This window comes from Mastigoproctus giganteus, chromosome 2 (genome assembly GCF_048544385.1).
Source record: "Mastigoproctus giganteus isolate SK-2022 chromosome 2, ASM4854438v1, whole genome shotgun sequence".
In the NCBI taxonomy this organism is placed as follows: Eukaryota; Metazoa; Arthropoda; class Arachnida; order Uropygi; family Thelyphonidae; genus Mastigoproctus; species Mastigoproctus giganteus.
Genome location: NC_143576.1, coordinates 102,599,492 through 102,612,047, shown reverse-complemented (window position 1 = coordinate 102,612,047; position 12,556 = coordinate 102,599,492). Strand labels below are relative to the sequence as shown.

Genomic DNA, 12,556 nt, shown 5'->3' with positions numbered 1-12,556 from the left:
CCCATTCACTGCTTTAAGTGCCAGAAGTACGGCCATACACAGATGCTGTGTTTCCTATTTGTGGCTCCAAGGAGCATTCCTTGGAGCCACAGATAAAGGAAGGAAGCCATCCTGCATTTTCTAAAGCATGTGACCTCCAGAAAACAGGGAAAGAAATCCAGAAATATAAAGTGGAGCATAAAGTCACATATCCTGAAGCAAGAAAGCAAGTGCTGTTAATCATGCCTAGCAGATCATATGCATCAATAACCAGAAGTAGCCGCTCAGTTGCAACACAAACTATAGAACCAAGCAGTTCTTTTTCCACCTGGGCAAAAACTGCACTAACATTCAAAAAGAAACTTACAGTCAATGAGACCAGCAATACGCCAATTAGTATCCCAACTAATGCTATCTCATCGTTGCCTGAAACAGCAAAATCAGCAATTGTTGAAGATCAGGAAAAAGTGAAACAATGCAATAGGAAAATGGAAATTAATGTTCAACCAGAGGATGAAGAATCAGTTTTAGAATTATATGCTAATGATACCATAGAAAAAGGATGCCCAACCTTTTCAAGGAATGAAAAATCAAAACAAAGCAGACTGAACCTTTCTCAGAAAAAATATTCAGATCAATTTTTGTTTGGGTTTGATCTCAATCAAACCCAAACAATGAATAAATTCATACAATGGAACTGTAGAGGATTACGCAGTAATTTTGATGACCTGAGTGATTTACTTTTTCAAACAAATGTAGTAGGTGTATGCTTACAGGAAACATTTCTATCACCAGAAGTCTCTCTCAGATTCAAAAATTACACCATGTTTAGACGAGACAGAGATTCTGATGGTTCTGCTCGTGGAGGGGTAGCTGTTCTTGTAAAATCTACCATACCATACCATCAAGACATCTCCAGCTACAAACCTCCTTAGAAGTTGGCAGTTCGGATGGCAGTGGGAATAACATTAACCCTTGCATCCATTTATATCTTACCCAATTATCCTTGCTCCCAGACTGAACTTGACAATTTAATCACACAACTGCTGCCTCCTGTCTGTTTATTCGGTGATTTCAATGGCCACCATCCATTGTGGGGATCTTCCACCATGGATAGGAGAGGCCAGTTAATTGAAAGATTCCTGGATAACCATAACTAACTCTGCTGAATTCTGGCTCTCCAACTACCTACAGGTTCTACCTCAGCCATAGACTTATCTGTTCAGCCTCTCTTTTTGCAAGCATGGTATGGTTAGTGCTGAATGATCCATTCCACAGTGACCATTTACCTATTATCAGTTCAATTGAAACACAGGTGTCGTGTCGTGTCCTAAAGGCCATACTTCTTGGAACTTTTATAAAGCAGACTGAGAAAACTACTCAACTTGTGTCCTACTCGACACTCAATATGTTCAACAACAACATATTGATTACGTAACTAACCACATTACCAGCCAAATCTTATCTGCAGCAGAAATTTCCATCCCAAAATCAGACCAATGCAAGCGTGTACACAAAAACCAGTAGTGGAATGCGGATTGCTCTAAAGCAAAAGTAGAAAAAAAACTGTGCTTGGAACCAGTTCCGCAAATGCCCAACTACTGCCAATCTAATTTTATACAAAAAACTCAGAGCAAAAGCAAGGCAAATTAGGAAGAAAGCAAAACATGACGCCTGGATTAACTTCGCATCAACTATTAACAAAAATACTGAGACTCGAATTATATGGAAAAAAATACAAGCTCTCAATGGGAAATTTCCTTTGCAACAATCTCCGATAATACAATGGAATGGACAGGACCTATCCTCTTCTACTGACATTGCAAATGCTTTAGCAGAATCTTTTTATAACATTTCTGCCTCCTCTTCTTATGTCACCTCCTTTCAACGCATTAAAACTGATGAGGAATGTCAAATTTAATTTTTCAACTAGACTCTCACTTCCATATAACCAACCCTTTACTATAGCTGAACTCAAAGAATCCTTGAGCAAATCTCCAAATAGTGCAGCAGGACCAGACGGCATTCACTACGGTATGCTGAAGCATCTATGTGAAGCCAATCTCTGCATACTATTACTCTTTTATAATCGGATCTTCTCAGAAAATACATATCCTCTCTCATGGCGTCATTCCTATATTTGTGCTATTCCAAAACCAGGTAAAAATTCTTCCGTAGTTGAGAATTACAGACTAATATCGTTGACAAGCTGTTTGGGCAAAATCTTTCAAAGGATGGTGCATAAGAGGCTCATTTGGGTTCTAGACTCCCAAAATGTTCTTTCCGATCACCTATATGGCTTCCATAAAAACAGATCTATCCTAGATTTACTACACAATGAGCAGTGTCCATTGATTACCACTCTCTGTCTTCTCCCCCTCAACCACCCCTTTATCCATAGCAGCAATTTGCCTCCAATGTCACACTGCTCCAATTTGTGTAGCAGTCTTCCATGTGCAACAGTATCAAAAGCCTTTCTAAGATCCAAGTATATAATATCAAAGTTATTCCCTGCATCCAGTTCTTTTGTGACTGCATCATAGTATCCAATCAAGTTGGTCAGGCAAGACTTCCCCTTAACAAAACCATGCTGTGTCTGAGCTATAACTGAAGTCTTGTCTAAATGATCCTGCAGTGCTTCTTTAACCAGTGCCTCCATTAATTTTCCTGGAACAGAAGTTAAGCTCACAGGTCTATAATTACTTGTGTCAGCCTTTGATCCTCCTTTGTGAATTGGGGTCACATTTGCACATTTCCAGTCTATGGGTACCTCCCCTGAGTCCAAGGAAGCTCTCATAATTATGGCTAAGGATTTGCTTACTTCCTTTGCTGCCTCCTTTAATATAACTGGATAGATCCCATCCACCCCGGGTGCCTTTCTTGTGTTTATCTTCAACAGTTTCTCCTCCACTTTATTCCCAGTTATTTCAAGATTCTGTAGCTTACTGCTAGAGTTGAATACACCTCTGGCATTCCCCTTGCTGAATAACTCCTCATGTGTGAATGTCGATGCAAAATATTCATTTAGTTTGTTAGCTACCTGAGCAGGATCATCAACAGTTGACCCATCAATATCAAGTGGACCAATCTGATTCATCCCCTTCCTTCTAGAGTTTACATAAGTAAAGAACTCTTTGCTGTTTTTCTTTGCATCCCTTGCCAAGGATTTCTCGTAATCTGCCTTCACCTGCCTAACCTCCTTTGTAACTTGGTTGCATATCAACTTGTATCTATCATAGGCTTCTGTGTCACGTGTTAATTTGTAAGTATCCCATGCATTTTTTTTCTCTGCCATATGCCTCATTAGTTCATCTGACATCCATTTTGGCCTAAACCTTGAACAATATTTCTTAGTTGGTATGTAAAGCCTAGTAGCTTCCAAGATAAGTTCTTTGAATGCTTCCCATTTTGAATTTGCTGTTGGTAACATCATCAGTTGGTCCCACTGTATAGAATTTAAATACTGTCTCAGTCCATCGTAGTCGCCTTTACGGAAGCAATAACCCTTCCCTTTACCCCTAATGGTAGTTACCTCTTTGAGTAAATCCCACTTCAGCACACTGTGATCACTGCCACCTAGTGGTTCATTTATCTTCAGATTCTTAATGCATGAAGAATCACTGCTGATAATCAAATCAAGAGTATTACTCCCTCTAGTTGCCTCCCGAACATGCTGATGTAGAAAACAATCATCCAATAAATCCACAAAAGCCCTGCTAGTGTGTGAGTAACCAGCCCCCAAATTCCAGTCAATATCTGGGAAACTAAAATCTCCCATTATAAGACTCTCTGATTTACTGGCCCACTCTATTTCCCTGTACAGTTCCTTATTATACTCATCAGAGTCATTAGGCCTATAGCACACTCCTACTCTCAATTTTGACCTCCCAATGCTTATGTCACACCAAACTGACTCAACACTGCACTGTCCAGCGATGTCGACTGGCTTCACTTCCTTGGTTTTTATGTGTTTCTTAACTAATAGCATAACCCCTCCCCCCTTCCTATCCTGTCTATCCTTTCTGTAGACGTTGTACTCCCCAAATTCCAGTTCTGCATCCCTTATATCTGTGTGACACCACGTCTCTGATATCCCAACAATATCTGCCTTTGATGTTTTGAGCAATACCTCAAATTCATCAAATTTATTTACTAAACTCCTAGCATTGGTGTACACGCAAGTATACCTGCACTTGTGTCTATTCTTAGTTCAGCACAAGCTGGGCAGCATAAGAATAGTGTAGTGAAAGCTCTACTAGATAGAGCAGGGTCACACTGCACCACCTCTGAGGACAAAGAATGTGAAATTAGACGAGTCACAGCAGACCTTAGAAAATGCGGATACCCCCAGAGGATCATAGACAGGTTTAGTAGAGGAATAGAGTCTAACCGCCAGGAACCGTTTGTTCCTGTGGCTACCGCATACATTCCTTACTATCCGGGCGTTACTGAGCATCTCGCTAGAGTTTTGCGGGGTTATAAAACACGCTGTGTGCAGCTTCCCGGGCGGAGGTTGCACACAGTGTTGTCTCAGGTAAAAGACCCAATAGCAAAAGACCTGAGTAGTGGAGTAGTATACAGGATAAAATGCCCGGATTGTGGGGAATGTTATGTGGGCGAGACAAAACGACGGCTCAAGGATCGTCTGGGGGAGCATGCAAATGCTATAAAAACCGCTGATTACAATAAGTCTGCTGTTGCCGAACATTTTTGAGAGAAGCAGCATCAAATCTCCCCAGAGGATGCGGTTATCGTGGATCGAGCGCATGGGTTCTGGAACCGTAAATGGCTCGAGAGCCTACGAATCTGTTCATCCGACCACAATATTATGAATAGGGACAGAGGTATGCATATGCATCCTCTGTTTGAAACTATCATCCTAAGTATGGATGAACGGTTTTGCTTAACACGTTCCCGAGCTATTTCCGCTTCCAGTTCAGACCATGCGCCGACTGCACCACGTGTATATGTACCGTGAGCCTGTTATATATGGATGTGCTGCAGGAAGTTTTGTTACTGCTGAGGAAGGAAGCCGATGCTTCCGAAAGCTCCAGAGATTTTTATCGCTTTTAATCCGGTTTATTTTAGTGTATTTTGTCTCAAGGATTTTATCATAGTCTTAATGTCTTTTACATGTATATAATCTAATTTAATACAATAGCAGTTTTTGTAAATATTTATTTTATTTTAATATGTAAATATTTTAGTTACAGTAAATACTTATTCTTATGGTTGGTGTGTGAGCTGATTTAATGCTAAAATAGTTATTATAATGGAGCTAATATTTCATATTCATCATTAGAAATACACAATATGGCCCAAGCAGCCTATGTGTCATTAAACACAACAACAACAACCCAGGTGTGAACCAACGTAAGCAGGGGTCGAGGTATGGCACCCACACCACATGGAGGAATGTCACCCCTCTGTGTGGTAGATGACTCTCATCAACCAATGCAATACCACCACTTTGTTTATTGGAGGCTTGAAGTGGTGGTTTGTTTGTTTGTTTGTTTGTAATTTAGGAGCATTAGCAACTAAGGCCATATTGCTCCAGGGATATGCGGTGGTCATTCCCTGACCTTTCCGCATCCTCCATATTTGGTGGTCACGGGCTCGAACCCCGGTCTAATCAAGAAGCATGTGCTATGCACTGCTGCTCCTGCCCACCTGGCTACGGAGGCACCTTGAAGTGATGGAACCCATATTTAGTCTCCAGAGCTAAGTTCTGGTCAACCCTTCCCCATCTCTTCCATCATGCAGTATGACTGATGACTTTTGAGGTTATGATGATCATCATGGTGAGATCCAATCTTCCTTACATTTCGAGGGTACAGCTCTAAAACGGTATTCGCAGGCCGGCCGCTACTTAGTACACCAGATTCTCATAGAAGCAGTGCAAGAATCACTTCCACCTCTGCCTGCGGCCACTGTTAATCTTTTAGTCTGTGCATCCCCCAATTTAGCAGTTTTCTGACAGACCTAACACTGCCTCAATAGCATATGCTTGTAATTGTGTATGTATACAAAATGTTTTAATTGAACGGTATCAGGGTCTGTCTTGTTTATTTTTAGGCTATTTGTCATCTGAACATTTCTGCTAAAATTTTTGAATTTGATGCTAAAATTGGTCTAAATATTATCATTTATTTTAAAATTTCTAACAGCTAGCTTTTTTCTCATTGTAAGAGTTATTCCCATCTTGAGCTGAGTCTTAAAACACACCATCTGTGTACTTTTAAAACGAACATAAACAAGTTTTATTTGAAATAAAAATAAAATAAAATAAAATACAATTTTTGTAGCATGAGATGTGACATTGCTACACTTCATCTGTTCCATCCTGATATCCATCTGTTCATAGCTAAACATACATACTAAAGAGTGAACATCACACAACGTTGTTTGTTTTATTTATTTATTTTTTTTTTTTCCACCTTCAAATAAATCAAATTACATTTGTTTTAGAAGTATAGAGATGATGTTTTTAGACTAAGCTGAAGACAACAGGAAACAGCTTTCTCACGAAGGAATAATAATTGATTAAGCAAAATTCGAATTTAGAAATCAAAATCTAAATGGTATTACTTATTTATTTTAACATCAAATTCAAAATTTTTTGGCACAGATAACAAAAAGATCCAGATGATAAATAGACTGAACCTAAATATAAGCAAGATGAAACACCCTGGTTACCTGAACACCCTACATACTCCAAATGCCTGTCCAGTTCCTCCTTAAATTTATTCAACCTATCATCTTCCACAATGACAGATGGAAGTTTGTTCCAGCAATTAACCACCCGCTGGTTAAAGGCAAATTTCCGCACATCTATTCTACATTTTTTATGTAGACTAGATGTGCAGAAACATTTGAATTTATGCTCCCTTAGGTTCGTAATCTGAACAAGTAGAAGGATCCCATCAGAATTCAGTGTGCTCAACCCATTCAAGGCATCACCTCAGTCAGATCACAGCGCAGGCGCCTAGTCTCCAGCCACTGCAATTTGCAGAATTTAAGCCTCTCTTGGTAAGAGGATCCTTTCATTCCCCTCACCAATCTTGTTGCCTTTCTCTGTACACGCTCAAGTAAATCTACATCCTTCCTAAAATGAGGCCTCCAGACCTGTACGCAGTACTCAAGGTGTGGCCTGACCATTGCCTTATACAGAGGGATAATTATCTCCTTTTCCCTACTAGCAAAATTCCTATATATCATTCACAAAACCCCATGACCTGCCCTGGCAGCCTGTCTGCATTGCTCAGAAAACTTCATATCTGCCTGCACAATTATTCCCAGGTCTTTTTCATTTTCTACCACCTTAACTGTAGTACCACACAGTTGGTACGTTTCTCTGGGGTTACTTCTACTCATATGCAGTACTTTGCATTTGTCAAGGTTAAACTTCAGTTGCCACTTCTTAGCCCATATGCCCAAATTACTAGATCCTGTTGCAGTAGCACACTGCCATTACTGTCATTAACAACCCTGCGAACCTTTGTATCATCTGCAAACTTCGACATTAAGCCTGGTATACCTTCATCAATATCATTGATAAATATACAAAACAACAGTGGACCCAACACCGAACCCTGTGGGACTCCACTAATAACATTAGTCCAGGAAGAGCAGCACCCATTGATTATCACCCTCTGTCTTCTCCCACTTAACCATCCTTTTATCCATTGTAGCAACTTACCCTTAATACCATTCTGCTCCAATTTGTACAATAGTCTTTCATGCGCAACAGAGTCAAAATCTTTCCTGAAATCCAAATATATGATATCAAAATTATTTTTTGCATCCAGTTCCTTTGTAACCACATCATAATATCCTATCAAATTTGTCAGACAAGACTTTCCCTTAACAAACCCATGCTGTATCTGAATTATTGCTGCAGTCTTGTCTAGATGATCCTGCAATGCATCTTTAACCAGTGACTCCATTATTTTACCAGGAACAGAAGTTAAACTAACTGGTCTGTAATTACTCGTGTCACCCTTCGATCCCCCTTTGTGAATTGGGGATACATTTGCACATCTCCAGTCTGTGGGGACCTCCCGAGTCCAAGGATGCTCTCATAATTATGGCTAAGGGTTTGCTTAGTTGCTTTGCCACCTCCTTTAATATAACTGGATAGATCCCATCCACCCCAGGTGCTTTTCTTATGTTTAACTTCAACAATTTCTCCTCCACTTTGCTCTCAGTTATTACAAAATCATTAAGTATCCTGCTACAATTTGATTACCTTCTGCCATTTTCAAACCTTAATAATTCCTCATGTGTGAATGTAGATGCAAAATACTCATTCAGTTTGTTTGCTATCTGAGCAGGATCATCAACAGTCGAACCATCGATGTCAAGTGGACCAATCAGATTCATCCTCTTCCTTTTAGACTTTATATAAGTAAAGAAATACTTGCTGTTTTTCTTAGCATCTGTTGCCAAGGATTTCTCATAATCTGCCTTCGCCTGCCTTACCTCCTTTGTCACCTGATTACAGACTAGCTTATATCTGCCATAGGCTTCTGAGTCACTTGATAATTTATATGCATCCCATGCATTTTTCTTCCCTGTTACGAGTCTCATTAGTTCATTAGATAACCATTTAGGCCTAAACCTTGAACAATATTTCTTAATAGGTATGAAACTTTTAGTAGCATCCATGATTAATTCCTTGAATGCTTCCCATTTAGAATTTAGTGTTGGTAAGATCGTCAGTTTATCCCACTGTACAGAATTAAAAAACTTTCTGAGACCACTGTACTCACCCTTACGGAAGCAAAAACCCTTTCCTTTACCCCTGATGGTAATTATATTTTTAAGTAAATCCCACATCAGTAGACTGTGATCACTGCCACCTAGTGGTTCCTTTATCTGCAAATTCTTAATACACGAATAATCACTGCTGATAACCAGATCAAGAGTATTACTCTCTCTGATTGCCTCTCAAACATGCTGCTGCAGAAAACAATCATCCAATAAATCCACAAAAGTCTGACTAGTGTGTGAGTGACCAACCCACAAGTTCCAGTCAATATCTGGGAAGTTAAAATCCCCATTATAAGACATTCTGATTTACTGGCCCACTCTATTTCTCTGTATAATTGTTCATTGTACTCATTAGGCCTATAACACACTCCTACTCTTATTTTTGCTTTCGCAGTGCTTATGTCACACCAAACTGACTCAACAGTGCACTGTTCATCTATATCAACTGGGTGCACTTCTTTTGATTTTGTTTTTCTTAATTAACAGCATAACACCTCCTCCCTTTCTATCCTGTCTATCCTTTCTGTACACATTGTACTCCCCAAATTCCAGTTCTGCATTCCTTATATCTGTGTGACACCACGTCTCTGCTATCCCAACAATATCCGCCTTTGATGTCTTGACCAACACTTCAAATTTATTTAATATACTTCTAGCAGTGGTAAGAAAAATATACATGCTCCTATTCCTAGTTACCCTAACACATCCCATATACCTACCTATTTGGCACATTCGTAGCCAGGTGGGAAGGAGCAGCAGTGCGTAGCACACTCTTCTTGATTAGACCGGGGTTCGAGCCCGTCACCACCAAATACGGAGGATGCGGAAAGGTCAGGGATGACCACCGCATATCCCGGAGCAATATGGCCTTAGTTGCTAATGCTCCTAAAAAAAACCAAATAATAACCTACCTATTTCAGGATGACTGCCATCCGTCCCTGAAACCCCCAACACCCCTCGCTCCAGGTCGCTACTTATTCTAATAGAAGTTGTGCAAGAATCACCTTCACCTTACAGCTACTGTTAAACTATTAGTCCTTGTATCCCTCCAAGCTATCAGTTTTCCGACCCACCTAACACTGCCTCGATAGCATCAGCAAATATTCTTGCACCCTTTCTATTTAAGTGTATCCCATCCCTGTAGAAGCAGTCTCTCCTGTTAACAAGTAAAGACCAGGCTGAAAAAAATTCTATCCCCTGAGTCTTGCACTATCTTTCCAGGGCCGAATTGATCAACAAGGCTCTCATCATATACTCCCTCCTATCGTGTCTGGGCAGAATTGCAGACACTTTCAAATTCAACCCTAATTCTCGGCTTTTGTTCAACAGTGACCTGTACTTGTTAGAAACACAATAACAAAAAAATAATAATAATAATAATAATCATTAAAAAAAAAAAGTAAGTAATAAATTAATTGTGCACTCCACTATCACAGATCAAAGTGAATATTGGTAATTTTATCCATTATTTTGATATAATATTAGATAAAAGTTTATATAATTTATTTAATATATTTGGTAGCAGCAGACTTGGTATCTAAAAAAAATATCTGAATTGTTTTACAGAATACTTTCTAAAAGAAGTAAAAGTGTAGAAAAGGAAAAAAATAAATACAAAAAAAAAAAAAAACATTAAAGGATTCTTATTAAATAATGAACCTGCTCGTCCTTTTTTATTATTATTATTTAACTTTTTATTTTTTTTGTGTTTTGGGTAGCCTAATATAGACTGCACAAAAATTAATGGAATAGAAAAAGAAAAGCAGATATGTTTTCTTAGCTGTACCTTGAACTTTGTATTTAAACAATAAAGCACCATTTTACTGCACTTCACCAATGTAATTTCCACAACTTTGTGAATTGAATTTACAGAGTATATGATTCATATACTTACCTTGACTACACTTTTCTGAAGACAAAGTAAATACTAGAGGTCCACCATTATACAAATCAGTTATGTCAGTAGGTGTGCACTGCATTTTGTGGACACTGAGAAATCTAATATTTTTTTGACAGCTTTGCTCTTTCAAATTCTAACATAATAAATTAATGTACATTGACAAGCAATAGGAATACAAAAATTCATACCAATACGATTTTAATAGACATTTTTAATTTTTTAAGTTTTTTTTTTTACTGCAGGGTTAAAAAAAAAATAAAAAAAAAAAATATATATATATATATATTAATCACATTCTAAATATTTTAGAATTTCTCGGCCTGGAAGTGAAAGAGATGATGATGATGAACAAATATTTCAGGACCTTCATGATCATGTAGCAAGTGCTTATAAGGCATGCACAGAGAACAGTGCTGCAAATATGGAGTAAGCCCCCTTTTATTTTGTACCTTAGACATACAGTAGAAATCTCATAAATTGAGCATTCAAATATCCAGATTATTAATGGTTTGGTGCTTTTTAAATATTTTTCTGAACAAAACTGAAAACTGAGAAAGAAAAAAAAAAGCACCAGTGCCAGATTGTATCAATTATGTTCCATTAATAATTTCCAATTTATTTTTTCTCTTTTATATGTTTCCTAGACTGTAAATCATTGTTATTTTATATGCAACATATAAAGTCATTCATTTTGTGAGACATTCAGTAAATCACTCTGTGATACTAAGCACTATGTTTATAGTTTTTAGTAGTGTTTAGTATAGTTTTAGCACAGTGTTTATAATAGATAGCGCTTTTAATTAGTTTTCAGTTGCTGAAAGTGTATTGTATAAATTATATACTTCACATTCAAAAATACTGGACAATCTCAACACTCATACCAGAGGTGGAATATATATCCACAATATATATTATTTCACAACCTTAATAAGTCTGGTGGGTGGCATCTTGCCCCTCATTAGACCAATCGGCTAATGAGGTAAAGAAAGACTGCATGCAAAAGTTCGATGAAATTTACTGGTAAAAGTACTTTGCCGTAATGGCATTTGTATTGTTGCTCGCTCGGTAAACAGATGGTGGGTGTTATCGGTCTGGAGTAGAAGTTGAATCCATGGGAGCTTGATACTCTCCCAAAGTGGAGGGGGGGATAACCTGACCTTTTTTCTTTAGAATCACTAAATGAATTAACTAATTGAATCATGAACAGAGTCATATTGGAAGTTCTGGCATCGTAAAAAATGTTCATAACGTAGTTTCACCAGTAAACTTTTTCGAAGTTTGCCGTGCTTCTCGTATGGGCTTCCTTTGCCTTCTTTTTTCTTAATAAACAATTTATTCTCTAGTCCACCAGTGATTCTAAAGAAAAAAGGTCAGGTTACCCCCTCCACTTTGGGAGGGTTTCAATCTCCCATGCGATTCAATTTCTACTCCTGACCGATAACACCCACCGTCTGTTTACTGAGCGAGCAACAATACAAACGCCGTTTTGGCAAAGTACATTTACCAGTAAATTTCATCGAACTTTTGCATGCTTCTCGTGCAGGCTTTCTTTACCTTTTCCATCTGCACAGAGCACAGCCACAAGCAAATGTGAACTTGTTCTGCTGGATTGGTCGGCCAGCAGCACAAGTTCACATTTGCTTTTGGCTGTTGCTCTGCAGATTATAGAGATCAGAGCCACTGTATTGTTTAATAAAAAATATTCAAATATGAATTTTTGGCACTATTTTTAGGTTATGTAGTTAGCAAAAAAAAAAAAAAAAAAATTACAGTCAAAAACTCCCTGAATTCACTTTAATAAAATTAAAATTTTGTCTCAGATCATGTGTCTGCATTAAATTACGCTGCCAGCTTACTTGAGCTTATCAAGTACAGAATACATACATAATAAATTACCCCTGAATA

The 12,556-nt window shown here is 38.3% G+C and overlaps 1 protein-coding gene across 2 annotated transcripts in view; it reads left to right on the top strand.

The window, feature by feature from the left end:
• Positions 1 to 12,556, top strand: part of LOC150089470 (cilia- and flagella-associated protein 100-like) — a 310,734-nt gene that overhangs the window by 276,995 nt on the left and 21,183 nt on the right. For both annotated transcript variants that reach the window (XM_090368613.1, XM_090368614.1), the window contains exon 13: positions 10,961 to 11,077. In XM_090368613.1, the coding sequence (XP_090224739.1) occupies positions 10,961 to 11,077 (117 nt within the window). The remainder of the gene's footprint in view (positions 1 to 10,960; positions 11,078 to 12,556) is intronic.